General features: G+C 37.0%; 1 protein-coding gene across 1 annotated transcript in view; it reads left to right on the forward strand.

Moving 5' to 3' along the window:
* Pik3c2g (phosphatidylinositol-4-phosphate 3-kinase catalytic subunit type 2 gamma) overlaps nt 1–12,452 on the forward strand; it is a 324,912-nt gene that overhangs the window by 196,780 nt on the left and 115,680 nt on the right. The window contains exons 21-24 of the mRNA XM_036182431.1: nt 2,053–2,145; nt 3,931–4,060; nt 11,071–11,207; nt 11,841–12,010. Coding sequence (XP_036038324.1) covers nt 2,053–2,145; nt 3,931–4,060; nt 11,071–11,207; nt 11,841–12,010 — 530 coding nt within the window. The remainder of the gene's footprint in view (nt 1–2,052; nt 2,146–3,930; nt 4,061–11,070; nt 11,208–11,840; nt 12,011–12,452) is intronic.

Genomic DNA, 12,452 nt, shown 5'->3' on the forward strand with positions numbered 1-12,452 from the left:
TATATATATATATATATATATTTATATTTATATATTTACTTTCATGCCAATTTTCATTGACATTTTAACTAGATGCAGCACTTCTTTCTGACAGCATCCAGATAATGGTTTTCACATTGTAGTTGTTGATAATAGAATATTTTGACATGACTTTCAATAAATATACTGTATGTGAAAACAAGAAAGGAAACAACAGAAGCAGAATGGATTCAGGTAAAATGAGTGTCTAAGGCATTTTTCAGTCACCTTTTGACTTTTTGTTCTCTTGACCTGGCATCCTTCAAAACAAGCCCCATAAATTGGAATTCAGAATTTATCTAGACTCATTTCTGTCTAATATAAGACTTTTTAATTCTATAACATGATAAGATCATAAGATTCACTAATTAATTCCATAGCATAATAAGCTCATACAGTTCACTAAAGGATCATATGACTCTTACAGCAGAAACTCATGCTTCTGATGCAGCCCCACCTTTAAAACTATAAAACTCAAATTGATTTAGCAAACAAGGGTTTGTGTTTAGTTAGAAATTAGATTAAATTTGTGTTGACAACTAAGTTAAAAAATAGATCCCTTTCTTCTCAGTTTATACCGATTTCAGATGTCAGATACACATATTCAAACTTGTCCTTCAATACATATTGATGCCATATTTTATTTACTTGATAGATTGAACATACCAAATCCCTTTCTTTTCTTTAGTATTGATTTAACTCTTTACCTTAAATGTGAATTCTCTACTACTCTATGCACAGGAAGTCTTTCAACCTTCAAATAAATTGGGAAAATAAGCAAGAGGGAAAGTTGGGTGGAAATAGTCAACAATGCAAAAATTAAGATATAAATGGGAAATAAGAAGAAAATTATGTTGTGCTATTATCTACAAAGAAAACATTCACTAACAAAGAAATGTGTTGAATCTTTAAGTACCCTTCTGCTCTCAAGCTCAACAGAATGCATCTCATATTCATTAGCTCATGTCTCCTTTACCAAAATGCATGAGAGAAAGTTTCTTATTCTCTACTTTACAGTGTAGTAAAGACACATTAGATAATAATTTTAAAATCTTATTGCTAATAAAAAAAGGAGCCAAGATTAGAATTCAGATCTCTCTGAACCATGTTTCTTTAAAATGTGTTCCAGGGCAAAAAAACAAACTGAAAGAAAATATTGTTTTAAATAGCAAATCTAACTTTCATTTCTTAGCCAACTATTGTAAACACAAGATCTATATACCTCTTAGTTTATTTTAAGAATAAGTATATCTATCTCCATTGCTTAATGTAATAGTTTCTTTTCTGTTGCTGGAAAAAGCCACTGAAGGAGAAAAGGATTTATTTGGTGCTCAGTTCCAACAGGATAGAGTCCACCATAATGGGAAGGTATAGCAGGTTGTTGTTGGTTGCTTTTACTGTTTTTACTCTTTTGGGGGGCCACCACCCAGCTCCCAAATAAGTCACAAACAGAGGCTTATTCTTACATATGAATGCCTGGACTTAGTTTGGCTTAGTTTCTTGCCAGCTTTCTTTAACTTAACTTATCCGGTCTACCTTTTGCCTCTGGACTTTTCCTGTTCTCTTAATTCTGTAAATCTTACTTTGTTGCTGCTGGAAGTCTATAAATACTGTAGTTTTTCCCTATGTCCAGCCTATTTCATGTGAATAAACTACACAAAAGTTGTTAACATACTGATAAGATAGTGAGATGATACATTACTTCATCATAGCACTCAAGAGAATGTGCAATTTAAAGCCTGAGAATTAGCTCTGGAATTTTCCATTCAATAGTATGAAATATGGTTGACTGTAGGGACCTGAAACTGCAGAAAGCAAGACACAAAGAAAGGCACGCTGTGACAAGCGTGATTGGGAAACTAATATTAGTTAGTTTATTTATTTTTGACAAACGCAATTCTTTGTTTCAAAGTATAAAAATTGTATTTCTTCATTTTGTTTACTCATCTAGCAAATTCTTCCAGGGGCTGTGGTTTTCATAAAGGTGTATCTTTGCCTTATTTTGCTCACCATGTTTCCCTTCTCTCACTACAGGCCTGCTCATATTTCACATCTAATGCTTTGCCATTGAAGATCACTTTCATCAATGCTGATCCAATAGGCAAAAACATTGGTGTCATTTTTAAGGTACAGTAACTCTCCTGAATCCCAAAATTGATTCCATAAGCAGAACTATTGATTTATTGCTCACAAAAAGAAATGATTGCAATTATTTCCCTTTGGCAAAAACACAGAGGTTTCCCAATTATTTTAGTCTGTCTTCTTACAGAGTCATGGTGCAAGCCAACCTGGTTGGCAATAAATCAAATGTTGCTGGCTAATTGCCAAGTATCCTTCAGTTCAAATATTAAACTAAGTTTGAATAAATGAAAGCATAGGATCACTTTTGAATGACAAAGTGAAATGTGTGGAAGCTTCCAGAAGCAGAATTTTCTTTTGGTCTAGATTAGAAAAAAAAAAAAAAAAATGGTGGACATTACCTGGAACCTGGATAGTATAAACGACTTTAAGGTAAAATTTTTGTCTACAAGTACTTGGTTATTTTTTTATTATATGCACACACACAAATATATGCATACATACATACACACACACACACACACACACACACACACACACACTCATTATGGGGCATGAATAGAGGTCTCGTGGGAATTGGTTTTCTTATTCTACCACATTGTTCCTGGGAATTGAACTCATCAAACTTGGCCTTTACTCACAAAACCATTTAACCATCTCACCAGCCATGTTTATTCTTGGTTTTGTTGCTGTTGTTTCTTTTTTCTTTTTCTTTTTCTTTTAAAGAGAAGTTTTCATGTAGGCTATCTTTGAACTCCTGATTCTCCAGCCTCTATCTCCCAAGTGCTAAAATGACAGGCATGAATCAGCATTTGCCTATTTCAGTAAATTGGATTATTTTCTTTTCTCTATAAATAGAAAACAAATGAGGAGCATTTCAGTCTTCATAGGAAGCCAATAGGAAAGAGTAAACAGCAGTAAGAGGGTTGTAGATGGGGCAGAGCGCAGAGACACTGTACAAGGAGGGGCAAGTAGAAGAGCGAGTCTGCAAGTCATCCAGTTAATACAGCCAACTAGTCAACAATGTCCTCCGGTGAACCTTTGCTGGATTCTGGCTAACTTGGGAAGAATGAGAATGATAATACTCACACTTGGCCTTTGACTCTCAGAACCTTAAGCATCAGTGATCCCAAAATGCTCTATTTTTCATAAAGAAAAGAAGAAAGAACCCTTATTAGGAGTCATTGTATAAATTAGAGGACAGTTGAATGATCAAACTCTTACTTATGTGACAGCACAGAGTTTTCCCCTTTGGGACCCATCATGCTTCCTTCACCTCTGATGAAAGCCACACCTTTATTGTTTATCTTCAGAGATGGTTTCCTCTGAAAACCACCTTGTATCCTCCACAGTAGAGATCAATGATTCACAGGTACCACATCACATGCATGCTCTTTATGGCATAGTGAAGAAGCTGCCAGGATTCTAATTGCATCTCTGTGCATAAGCTTATGATAGAGCTAGTCATCTTCATTTCCAGATCTCCTTTGGTTCAGTTTGAAACTTGAGTAAACATTCATTCTGCCTCTCTGCATTAGACATTGTCTATGAAACTGTGTGTAGGTAATGAATGAGGAGATTATTATCAAGGGCAGCATTCCAAGCAGTTCCTCTTATTCAACAGCTGGAGCTCCTGTGACCCTTTTAAAGGCCAGACTTCCCTCTCCTTGTCTGCTGTCAGAAGCACGGGGTACTTTCAGTGCTAATGACACAAGAAAAACCTCCCTAAGTTGAGCTGGAAAGATATTCAGGGGGGTTAATGGTGTAGACTACATCGGGATACTTTGAATGGCACTTTCGGAGAGGTGTGAGTCTGCAATCTTGTTTTGACAGGCTGGGGATGATCTTCGGCAGGATATGCTTGTTCTGCAGATTATTCAAGTGATGGACAACATTTGGCTGCAGGAGGGCCTGAATATGCAAATGATCATTTATAGATGTCTATCCACAGGAAAAGCCCAAGGTCAGTACAGATTTGAAAATAAGGTGATTTACATTATGTACCTCATTCATTCTCTGGTAATATGCCACAAACCAACAACAGCTTTTAGGTTCCACATTCAAAGATCCAAAGACCTATATTTTTTCCCTTCCTAAAAAAGAACAATTTTCAAAATTAAAAACAAAGACATTGATGTAAAGCATAACATGCTTTTAGATATTAATTATGACTTTGCAATTCAGATGTTAACTGTGACATTCTTTGCTTCCCTCTAGGAATTAGTTGCTTTAATGACTACTCATTTTTTTTCTTCGTTTCCTAAGATAAAGTAGATGTTAATGTCTGCAATGATAATATCATGGTGCCCAGCATCACAGACTAGTGCTGTGACAGATATTGACAGCCCAGGGAGAAATTCAGGTCCAAACTTTAAAGTGTAATTTTCTCATGAATGGGTGTTACTTTTACAAGTATAAAGCCAACCTTTCATAAGTCTAGCACCATCCATATAGAATAACCTGTTCACTCAAAATCATTCTCATCATTAACACACCATTTGCATACAATTAAAGAAACCCTAAGCATTATAAACATACAGTATAATAACACTTATTCATTATTTGTTACTTATTATTATTTGTTTACATATAAAATGTGGGTGGGTGGAAGCATGCATGCAATGGTACATGGGTGGAAGTCAAGTGACAATTTTGGGGATCAGTTCTTTCCTTGTACCATGATGATCCTGAGAATCAAACTTGGGTCATCAGACTTGAATGGCAAGAAGGTTTACTTACTGAGCCACCTCACTGGCCTAGAACTGACATTTAATTTTTAAAAGAATTTTGAATAGCTATAAAATCAGTCAAAATGTGCAAACATGCACACTTTGAGCATGACTCAATGTATCTTTTCCTTTCTAAAATCCAGATATAAATATGAAATGAAAGACTAAATGGTTTAGGTTCATTATTCAGTTTTATTTGGGGTGAGTATTGATGTTTTTATTTTGCAAGTTTGCTAAATTTCACGTTAATGCTTGCAATTGCACAAAGCCATGGGATTCCCTACATAGTTACACTACCTCTAAGTATTTTCTCTTTTTAAAATAGTCTTAATGGTGAATATTCATTCTGTATACTGGAGAGTTCAATGAAGAGCATTTCCTTAAAGTATATCCTGTGTTTCGATCATATCCACCCTCATACCCTTTCCTTTCTCCTTCTACCTCTCTTCCTCTTCATGTTGGTTTCCTTCCCTTCTGAAGCCTCCATTCTGGCTTCAGAATGTGTGTGTGTGTGTGTGTGTGTGTGTGTGTGTGTGTGTGTGTGTGTATGTATGTATGTATATATGTATGTATATGTATATATATGCATGTGTGTGTATGCAGGTATGTATGTATATGGTTTCATGTATCTATAAAAAAAAACTTAGGGTCCACAAATGGAAGAATAGTATTTGTCTTTCGATCCTAGTTTTTTGACTAGTGGTCTCTCTTTGCATCCATTTACCAGCAGACAAGATCATTCCATTCTTCTTTGTGACTCCATTGTGTATACACCACATTTTTCTCTGTTACACACTTTCATTCAGTTACTCTGAAAAAAAAATCCTAAATAATGTGGTCAATTGTAGCTGGAGACCTTCTCTCCAGCCCCCAAGGTCTGTTAGTCCAACAACCCACTTATAAAATAAACACACAGACATTTATATTATTTAAACTGTTTGGCCTTAGCTCAGGCCTACCATTGTCTAGCTCTTATTCTTATATTCAGCCCATTTCTATTAATCTATACTTTGTCACGTGGCTTGAGACTTACTTGTACCTTACATCTTCCTTGTCCTGGTGGCTGCTGGCAGTGTCCCCTCCTGCCTTCCTCTTCTCTCCATTCTCCTCTCTCTTATCCTGCCTATACTTCCTGCCTGGCTACTGACCAATCAATCTTCCACAGCACTTCCCCTTTTTCTTTTTTTTCAAAAAGGAAGGTTTTAACTTTAACATAGTAAAATTATATATAACAAAACAATTATCAAGCAAGAATTACAGTTACAATATTAAGGAAGATATCCCATTTATCTTATATTTGTGAGTCTAAGGTATTATATCTAACTTATCTTTTATCATAAGTAAGGAAAATTGTAACTGTCTAGCTTCAACTACATCAAAGACCTCAGAAGGATATAATATTACCTGAGAAACGGGAGAAGGATGCAAGCTACTTTCGGGAGTCTTGCGACAATAGACAGAGACAGCTGGCAGCCTGGAGTGTCATTCAATGTTCCTTTGTAAACTTGGGGCATCTGTCTTCAGCCCTCAGTGCTAGAGTCTCTCAGTCATTTCTCTCAGTTTCCTGTAGAATGTCTGGCAGTTTCCTCTGAGAAACAGGAACCTGAAGGACCATTTTGCCAAGCAAAGTTCAATGGTCAGCTTCCTATGGGTCCTGCATGTCCAGCTGACCAAGCACTCCAGGCAAGAACAGTTTCTTGTCCAAATGGCTATTTTTGTCAAGGTGAAGATAAACTCTATATAGAATGTCTTCGATGCCCATCCTCCTCTCTGAAGTAAATTGGTGCTGCCAGGAGCAGACATGTCTCACTGTCAAGAAAGTCTAAATTTCTAAAATATTTTAAGTGTCATATTCTGTAGGTCCTTAAAGTATTTGAAGATTATCTATCCATCTGAAATATATCTATGTATACCTAGAAGACTTAACTAACATAGCTACAAGTATGACTATCATAGATGACTAATTATTAATTTATTTTTAATTATCCATTACAATTTTAAATGAGATATACAAATATAATACCTTAAACAGAGCAGAAATATACACACAGTATAACAAAATTAACTTTAAGTTTGTATCAGTAAACTAAAATCTATACCAATGTACTTGCTCTTTAAAAGTAGGTTGAGCAATTTACCCTTTTATCCCATTATATCTATATCATATCCCTTTTTCTTTTTTAGAAAGGGATTACATTTATAATTAACCTGTTTTAAATAAAAATATTGCTTTTTCTTTGTCCCACACCAGAGGACTCTTCTGATTTGGGACACAATAATCTCTTAACCTTTTCTTTTAGCAATATGCCTGGGTTTAGAGGAGTGAGCCAATTCCATCTCCAAAGCCACCTTGATATATTTAGGAATTTGGGCATAGTTTTTCTTACTACTTCCTGCTAGAGGGGGCACTGTATCTTATGGGGACATAAAGAAAATTTTAGGATTATGGAGTAGTCTGTGAGAGTGTATCATTTGAGCCAGTTGCCTAGAAACTGTTTTGGATGTTGGATTATCTGGGCCATGGTGTCATTGGAGACCATTCAGGGGGTCTTGGCTGGTCAAACCTGATGTATCTTAATCAGGAACAAATCCATAGCCTCTGGATTTCTGTGGAAACAAAAGCAGAGCCTCTTTTCCAAAGCAACATATCCTTATATCCAAATTTTGAAGCCAAGATACCTTTAAAATTTACATATTTGTTTAACTCAACAGCTTTTACGATCAAATCCTTTTTTACAGTTAAAAATCCCAAAGACAACACAATCCAGATTCTCTGTGTAATATCCATCTTTATGTGACTTATTTTTTATACTACCTTTATTGTCTTTTTAAAGACTTTATTTTTAAAAACTATATATTTGTTTATATAACTGTATATATGTCTTTTTGTCTCTCTTACAAGCCTACATACATTTTTTTACACACATTGTAAAGCATTTAAAGTCTTGTTCCATCTGAATTTGTCTTATTGTAAATCTATTGCTTTAAACTGCAGCATTTTTAAGACTGAAATGCTGCTGTGGCTGGTGGCTCCACCCACCTCAGCTTCCCAAAGTGGCGGAGGGGGGTACAGTTTACCACCAGCTCTGGGTCTGGAGCCATGTGTACCATCAGTTATCAGAAGCCATTCTATCAAAGCAGCATGTAGCCCAGAAACCTTTTTTTTTTTTTTTTTTAAGTAGGAAAAACTATATCCAACACAAAATAGTGCGCAGCTTGGAAACACCTCTGTGTAACATAGTGTAGGTCAAGCCTGCACACATGCATGCCATGAGCCCACCATAGAGTAGCTCAAACTCACAGGCTGCTGCTAAGTTGAGACAACTAGGAAGCTGTTTCTAGCTCTGTTTTGAATTGATTATTAAATATTGTCAGGTTTAAGGTAGAAACTCTGAGCTATTGGGTGCCATTTGTAGCTGGAGACCTTCTCTCCGGCCCCCGCCAAGGTCTGTTAGTCCAACAACCCAATAAACACACAGATGCTTACATTATTTAAACTGTTTGGCCATTAGCTCAGGCCTACCATTGTCTAGCTCTTATTCTTATATTCAGCCCATTTCTATTAATCTACACTTTGCCACACGGCTCGAGGTTTACTGGTACCTTACATCTTCCTTGTCCTGGCGGCTGCTGGCAGTGTCCCCTCCTGCCTTCCTGTTCTCTCCATTCTCCTCTCTCTTAGTCCAGCCTATACTTCCTGCCTGGCTACTGACCAATCGGTGTTTTATTTACCTATCAATGATCCACAGCAGTCAATTTTTTTTTTTTAATGCCAAGAGATCTATTATTTAGACCCATTGTTGCAAAACAGCCATCACTATGAAGGTCCTCTCTTCCTGAGGCCTTGGCAGCAGCCTCAGGGCCCTAGCCAGCGTGTTTTGAGACATTATATGCTAAAAGCAGAATCCCTCTCAGCTAACTCTGGAACCACTGTAGACCACAGAAAAACTTATTTTGTTCCAATAGTAGGGCCCTGATTCAAGCCAAGTGGTCTCCAAACCTTTCCTAACTTCTTAAACAGCTCTGATTACTGCTGCATTGGAATTGTCATCTCTTGCTTTTTACCCTTCCTGAGCTCACAGAAGGGACAAATTCTTCCCTATCCTAAATTGCTGGGGAAGTAAGAATGAAACCAGCTTAGCCAGACTGTGCTTCTAATCTCCCATAGATCACGCATGCTTAGAAATAAATGCTGATTTCCAGTGGAAAGCTACAGTTCCATCTACACATGTCTGTTATCGCAGCATATGTTCCAATGCAAAATCTTCCATAGTTAATCAGTAATTTCTAAGTAAACAACTGTAGACTTTCCCAAAGTGGCAAATGGCAGAAGATATTATGTCCCCTCTGTGTGCCACCACCGCCCAGCTATTATGTCCCCCTCTGTGTACCAACAGCCCTCTTGACAGCAAGATTTACAGCGGGAATTACGCTGACAGAAGATTTCTTCCATAAAAACAGAGAGTGAAATGAATGCCGTTCTCAGAAGGCAAGGTCACACTTCCATTAGGTTCTGGGCTCACTGGATACTTGTTGAAAAAGCATTCAGTTTTATGGCCCTCTTTGTGGTCGTAGAATTATTCTGGTGCCTCTCATCCTCTGAGCACTTGTTTATCTCTTAGCTATGACGAGGGTTGCAAGCATAAGAAAGTCTAGATTTCAATTTATTTTAGTGATTTTATTTATAACGCAGTGCCTAGAGACTTACTGGGGGGTACTCATCTAGGGAGAAGTTGAAATAATATTTGTACTGTTTTCACTGTGTTCTTAAAGTCGTTAACATATAAGTATTTTTAATACCTCTGATTTTTAGTCAATACAGGATAGCAATCTTAGGAGCACAGTCAAAAGCCCTGATTGATGAGAGGTCGTGGAGGCAAAGATCCTACTTGAGTTCAATCAATACACTCTCCCTTTTAAATGAAATCATTATTACAGTTTCTCCTTAATGTTATCTGGTAGGAAAGTGGCATATGGCTCCCTCCATGGCTTCTCTGTTCACTCAGAAATTTACCATTAACAGAGGTGCTTCCATTAATCTAAACAGAATTTTATTTTCAAAGTTGTGTGTGTGTGTGTGTGTGTGTGTGTGTGTGTGTGTGTGTAGTAATATGTGCATCCATGTTTTTGCATATGGGTACAATTCGTGTGTGTGAACATACATGTGACAGCTAAAGGTGGAAGTGGAATATCTTTCCCTTCACTCTCCATTCTATATATTGAGGAATAGTCTTTTATAAAAATTATTGAGGATTTTTACATGAAATATGATTATATGCACTCCTTTTTTCCTCCTCTGACTCCCCCCACATCTTCCTGTCTTCTGGACCTGGCTATTGCACTCTGAACTTGAGTAGCTGGGGACTACTTTCACAAGACCTGCACAAAACCAAGCCAGCTAAAACTCAAGCACAAATGGGGCATACAATATGCAAACCCTCCCCTGTACTTTGAAACTATCGACATTTGATAGTTTCTGAGGGTGGGATGATGAATTGTTGTTTTTGAGGATGTAGCCACTGGTGGGATTCCCATGCTCCATGGATGGCTCCACGTCTGTGCACATATAGGCAGCACTATCTGGGAGTAGGAGAAGAGAAGAGAGAGGGGAGTCTCTTGCTGAACCCCAGAGCTTTCAGACCTGGGAATCTGGATGCCCACCTTGCCTTTGTCCACCTCTGGAATTTATAGGCATACCACCACATCCTCCTGACATTTACAGAAATACTGGAGATCTGAACGTCAGTTTTCAGGCTTTTTTATCAAACTCTTTACCAAGGCACCACTTCTTCAGCACTCTGAGCAGAGATTTTTATCACGTGTTTGACATGTTTGTTGAGAGAATTATATTTTGTTCATGGAAAGCAGAAACAGATTCACTATTTAAATGTAAATGTGCTCCTATAAAATTTTACCACTTCCCAGACATGTAACAGTCAATCTGCTCTTCTGGTGACCATGGGCTTCTATGAGACCATCTATATTGATTCTCTACCATAGTTTTAGAAAGAAATCAGTAAGCTACTTCTGATAGACCTGATGAAACCCTAACATACTCATATTGATGAGACTTAGGAGAATGATCAGGAGCCCTCTAGACATAAGATGGTTTGAGAGGAAGGAGGAAGTCCAAACAGTGCTGACAAACACTGTTGCCACCCAGTTTGAGGTCCATGGTCTAAATGTTCCTCATTCTGGGACACAGCGAGGTTAGTTTCTTTAATCTCTCTCTGTTATCATCCAGGATTGATAGAGATGGTGCCGGATGCTGTGACGCTTGCCAAGGTCCATCTCCACTCTGGGCTGATAGGACCACTGAAAGAAAACACCATCAAGAAGTGGTTCAGTCAGCACAACCACTTAAAGGAAGATTATGAAAAGGTTTGTTCTTCTGGAACTAATTTTAAGTAATGCACTTAAATAAGAATATGCTTTGGTTCATTGGATATTGTGGTTTATGGGAAAGTAAATTAAATCCACCTTGAGTTCTAATTAACTCACTCATCAGCCATGTGAGAATGACCCAGTTTAACTGGCATATTAACTAGATGAAAGTCTCTGCATTTTGTTTTCCTTCTGGGTGAGGTTCCTGGCTATAAATAAAGAATTTCTTCACTCAGATATCTCTCTCACAGAAATCACATTCTAAAGATGATACCTTCTGAAATTGAATTCTAAGAGCAGCTTCAACCTATTTGTATAAAATCTCCAATTTTTATAAATAAATTTCTATGTTAAATATCTTTTGTTATGCCCTGACTTTTCATCTACCATTGTTAAATATCTTGGAGAATGTAAGACAGATAGATGATAGAAATACATTATAGATAGATGGTTGATAGATAGAAACATAGATGATTACATAAATATAATACATAATAGCAATAAAAATAAAGATATGTAATAGATAGATGGATCTATAGATGATATATACCAGAAATAGATGGTTTGACAATTATAGATGATTTTTCTCTTTACTGTTGTCATGTTGTGTCATTGTTTTTCAACTGACAGGCCTTGAGGAACTTTTTTTACTCTTGTGCTGGCTGGTGTGTGGTAACGTTCATCTTGGGAGTCTGTGACCGACATAATGACAATATCATGCTGACAAAGTCGGGCCACATGTTTCATATTGACTTTGGGAAATTCTTGGGTCATGCACAAACATTTGGTGGTATAAAAAGGTCAGTACACAAACATTTATTACAGTAATTAAGCAGTGTCCTAAATAATATATAGTGTGTAATGGCAGAGGAGCCCATCAAGTAACTTGTACAAATCCCTCCGGGTAATATAAGTATGATTATAAGTCTAATGAGATGGAAGGAAAAAGGTTTTTTTAGTCAATTACTAACAGAAGAGAGTTTCTTCAAGATGTTAAGAAATTATATTGGTCTTCTTCCATAGGTTACTAAATCTATTCCAGCTAATTGTTTCAATTGATGTTTTTGTTTTCTCATAAACTTTGAATGGGAAATTATAGATGAGTTGATAGTCCTAATCCATCTGGAATATTGCCTGTAGGGGATAACCACCAGTATTTTAGCATAGTGCAATTAGCCAACTCTCCAATCTGACTTAGACTTGAATCAGCCCTCAGCTGTGTAGTGAGCAGCCACCAGGGCA

Source organism: Onychomys torridus, chromosome 3 (genome assembly GCF_903995425.1).
Source record: "Onychomys torridus chromosome 3, mOncTor1.1, whole genome shotgun sequence".
Taxonomy (NCBI): Eukaryota; Metazoa; Chordata; class Mammalia; order Rodentia; family Cricetidae; genus Onychomys; species Onychomys torridus.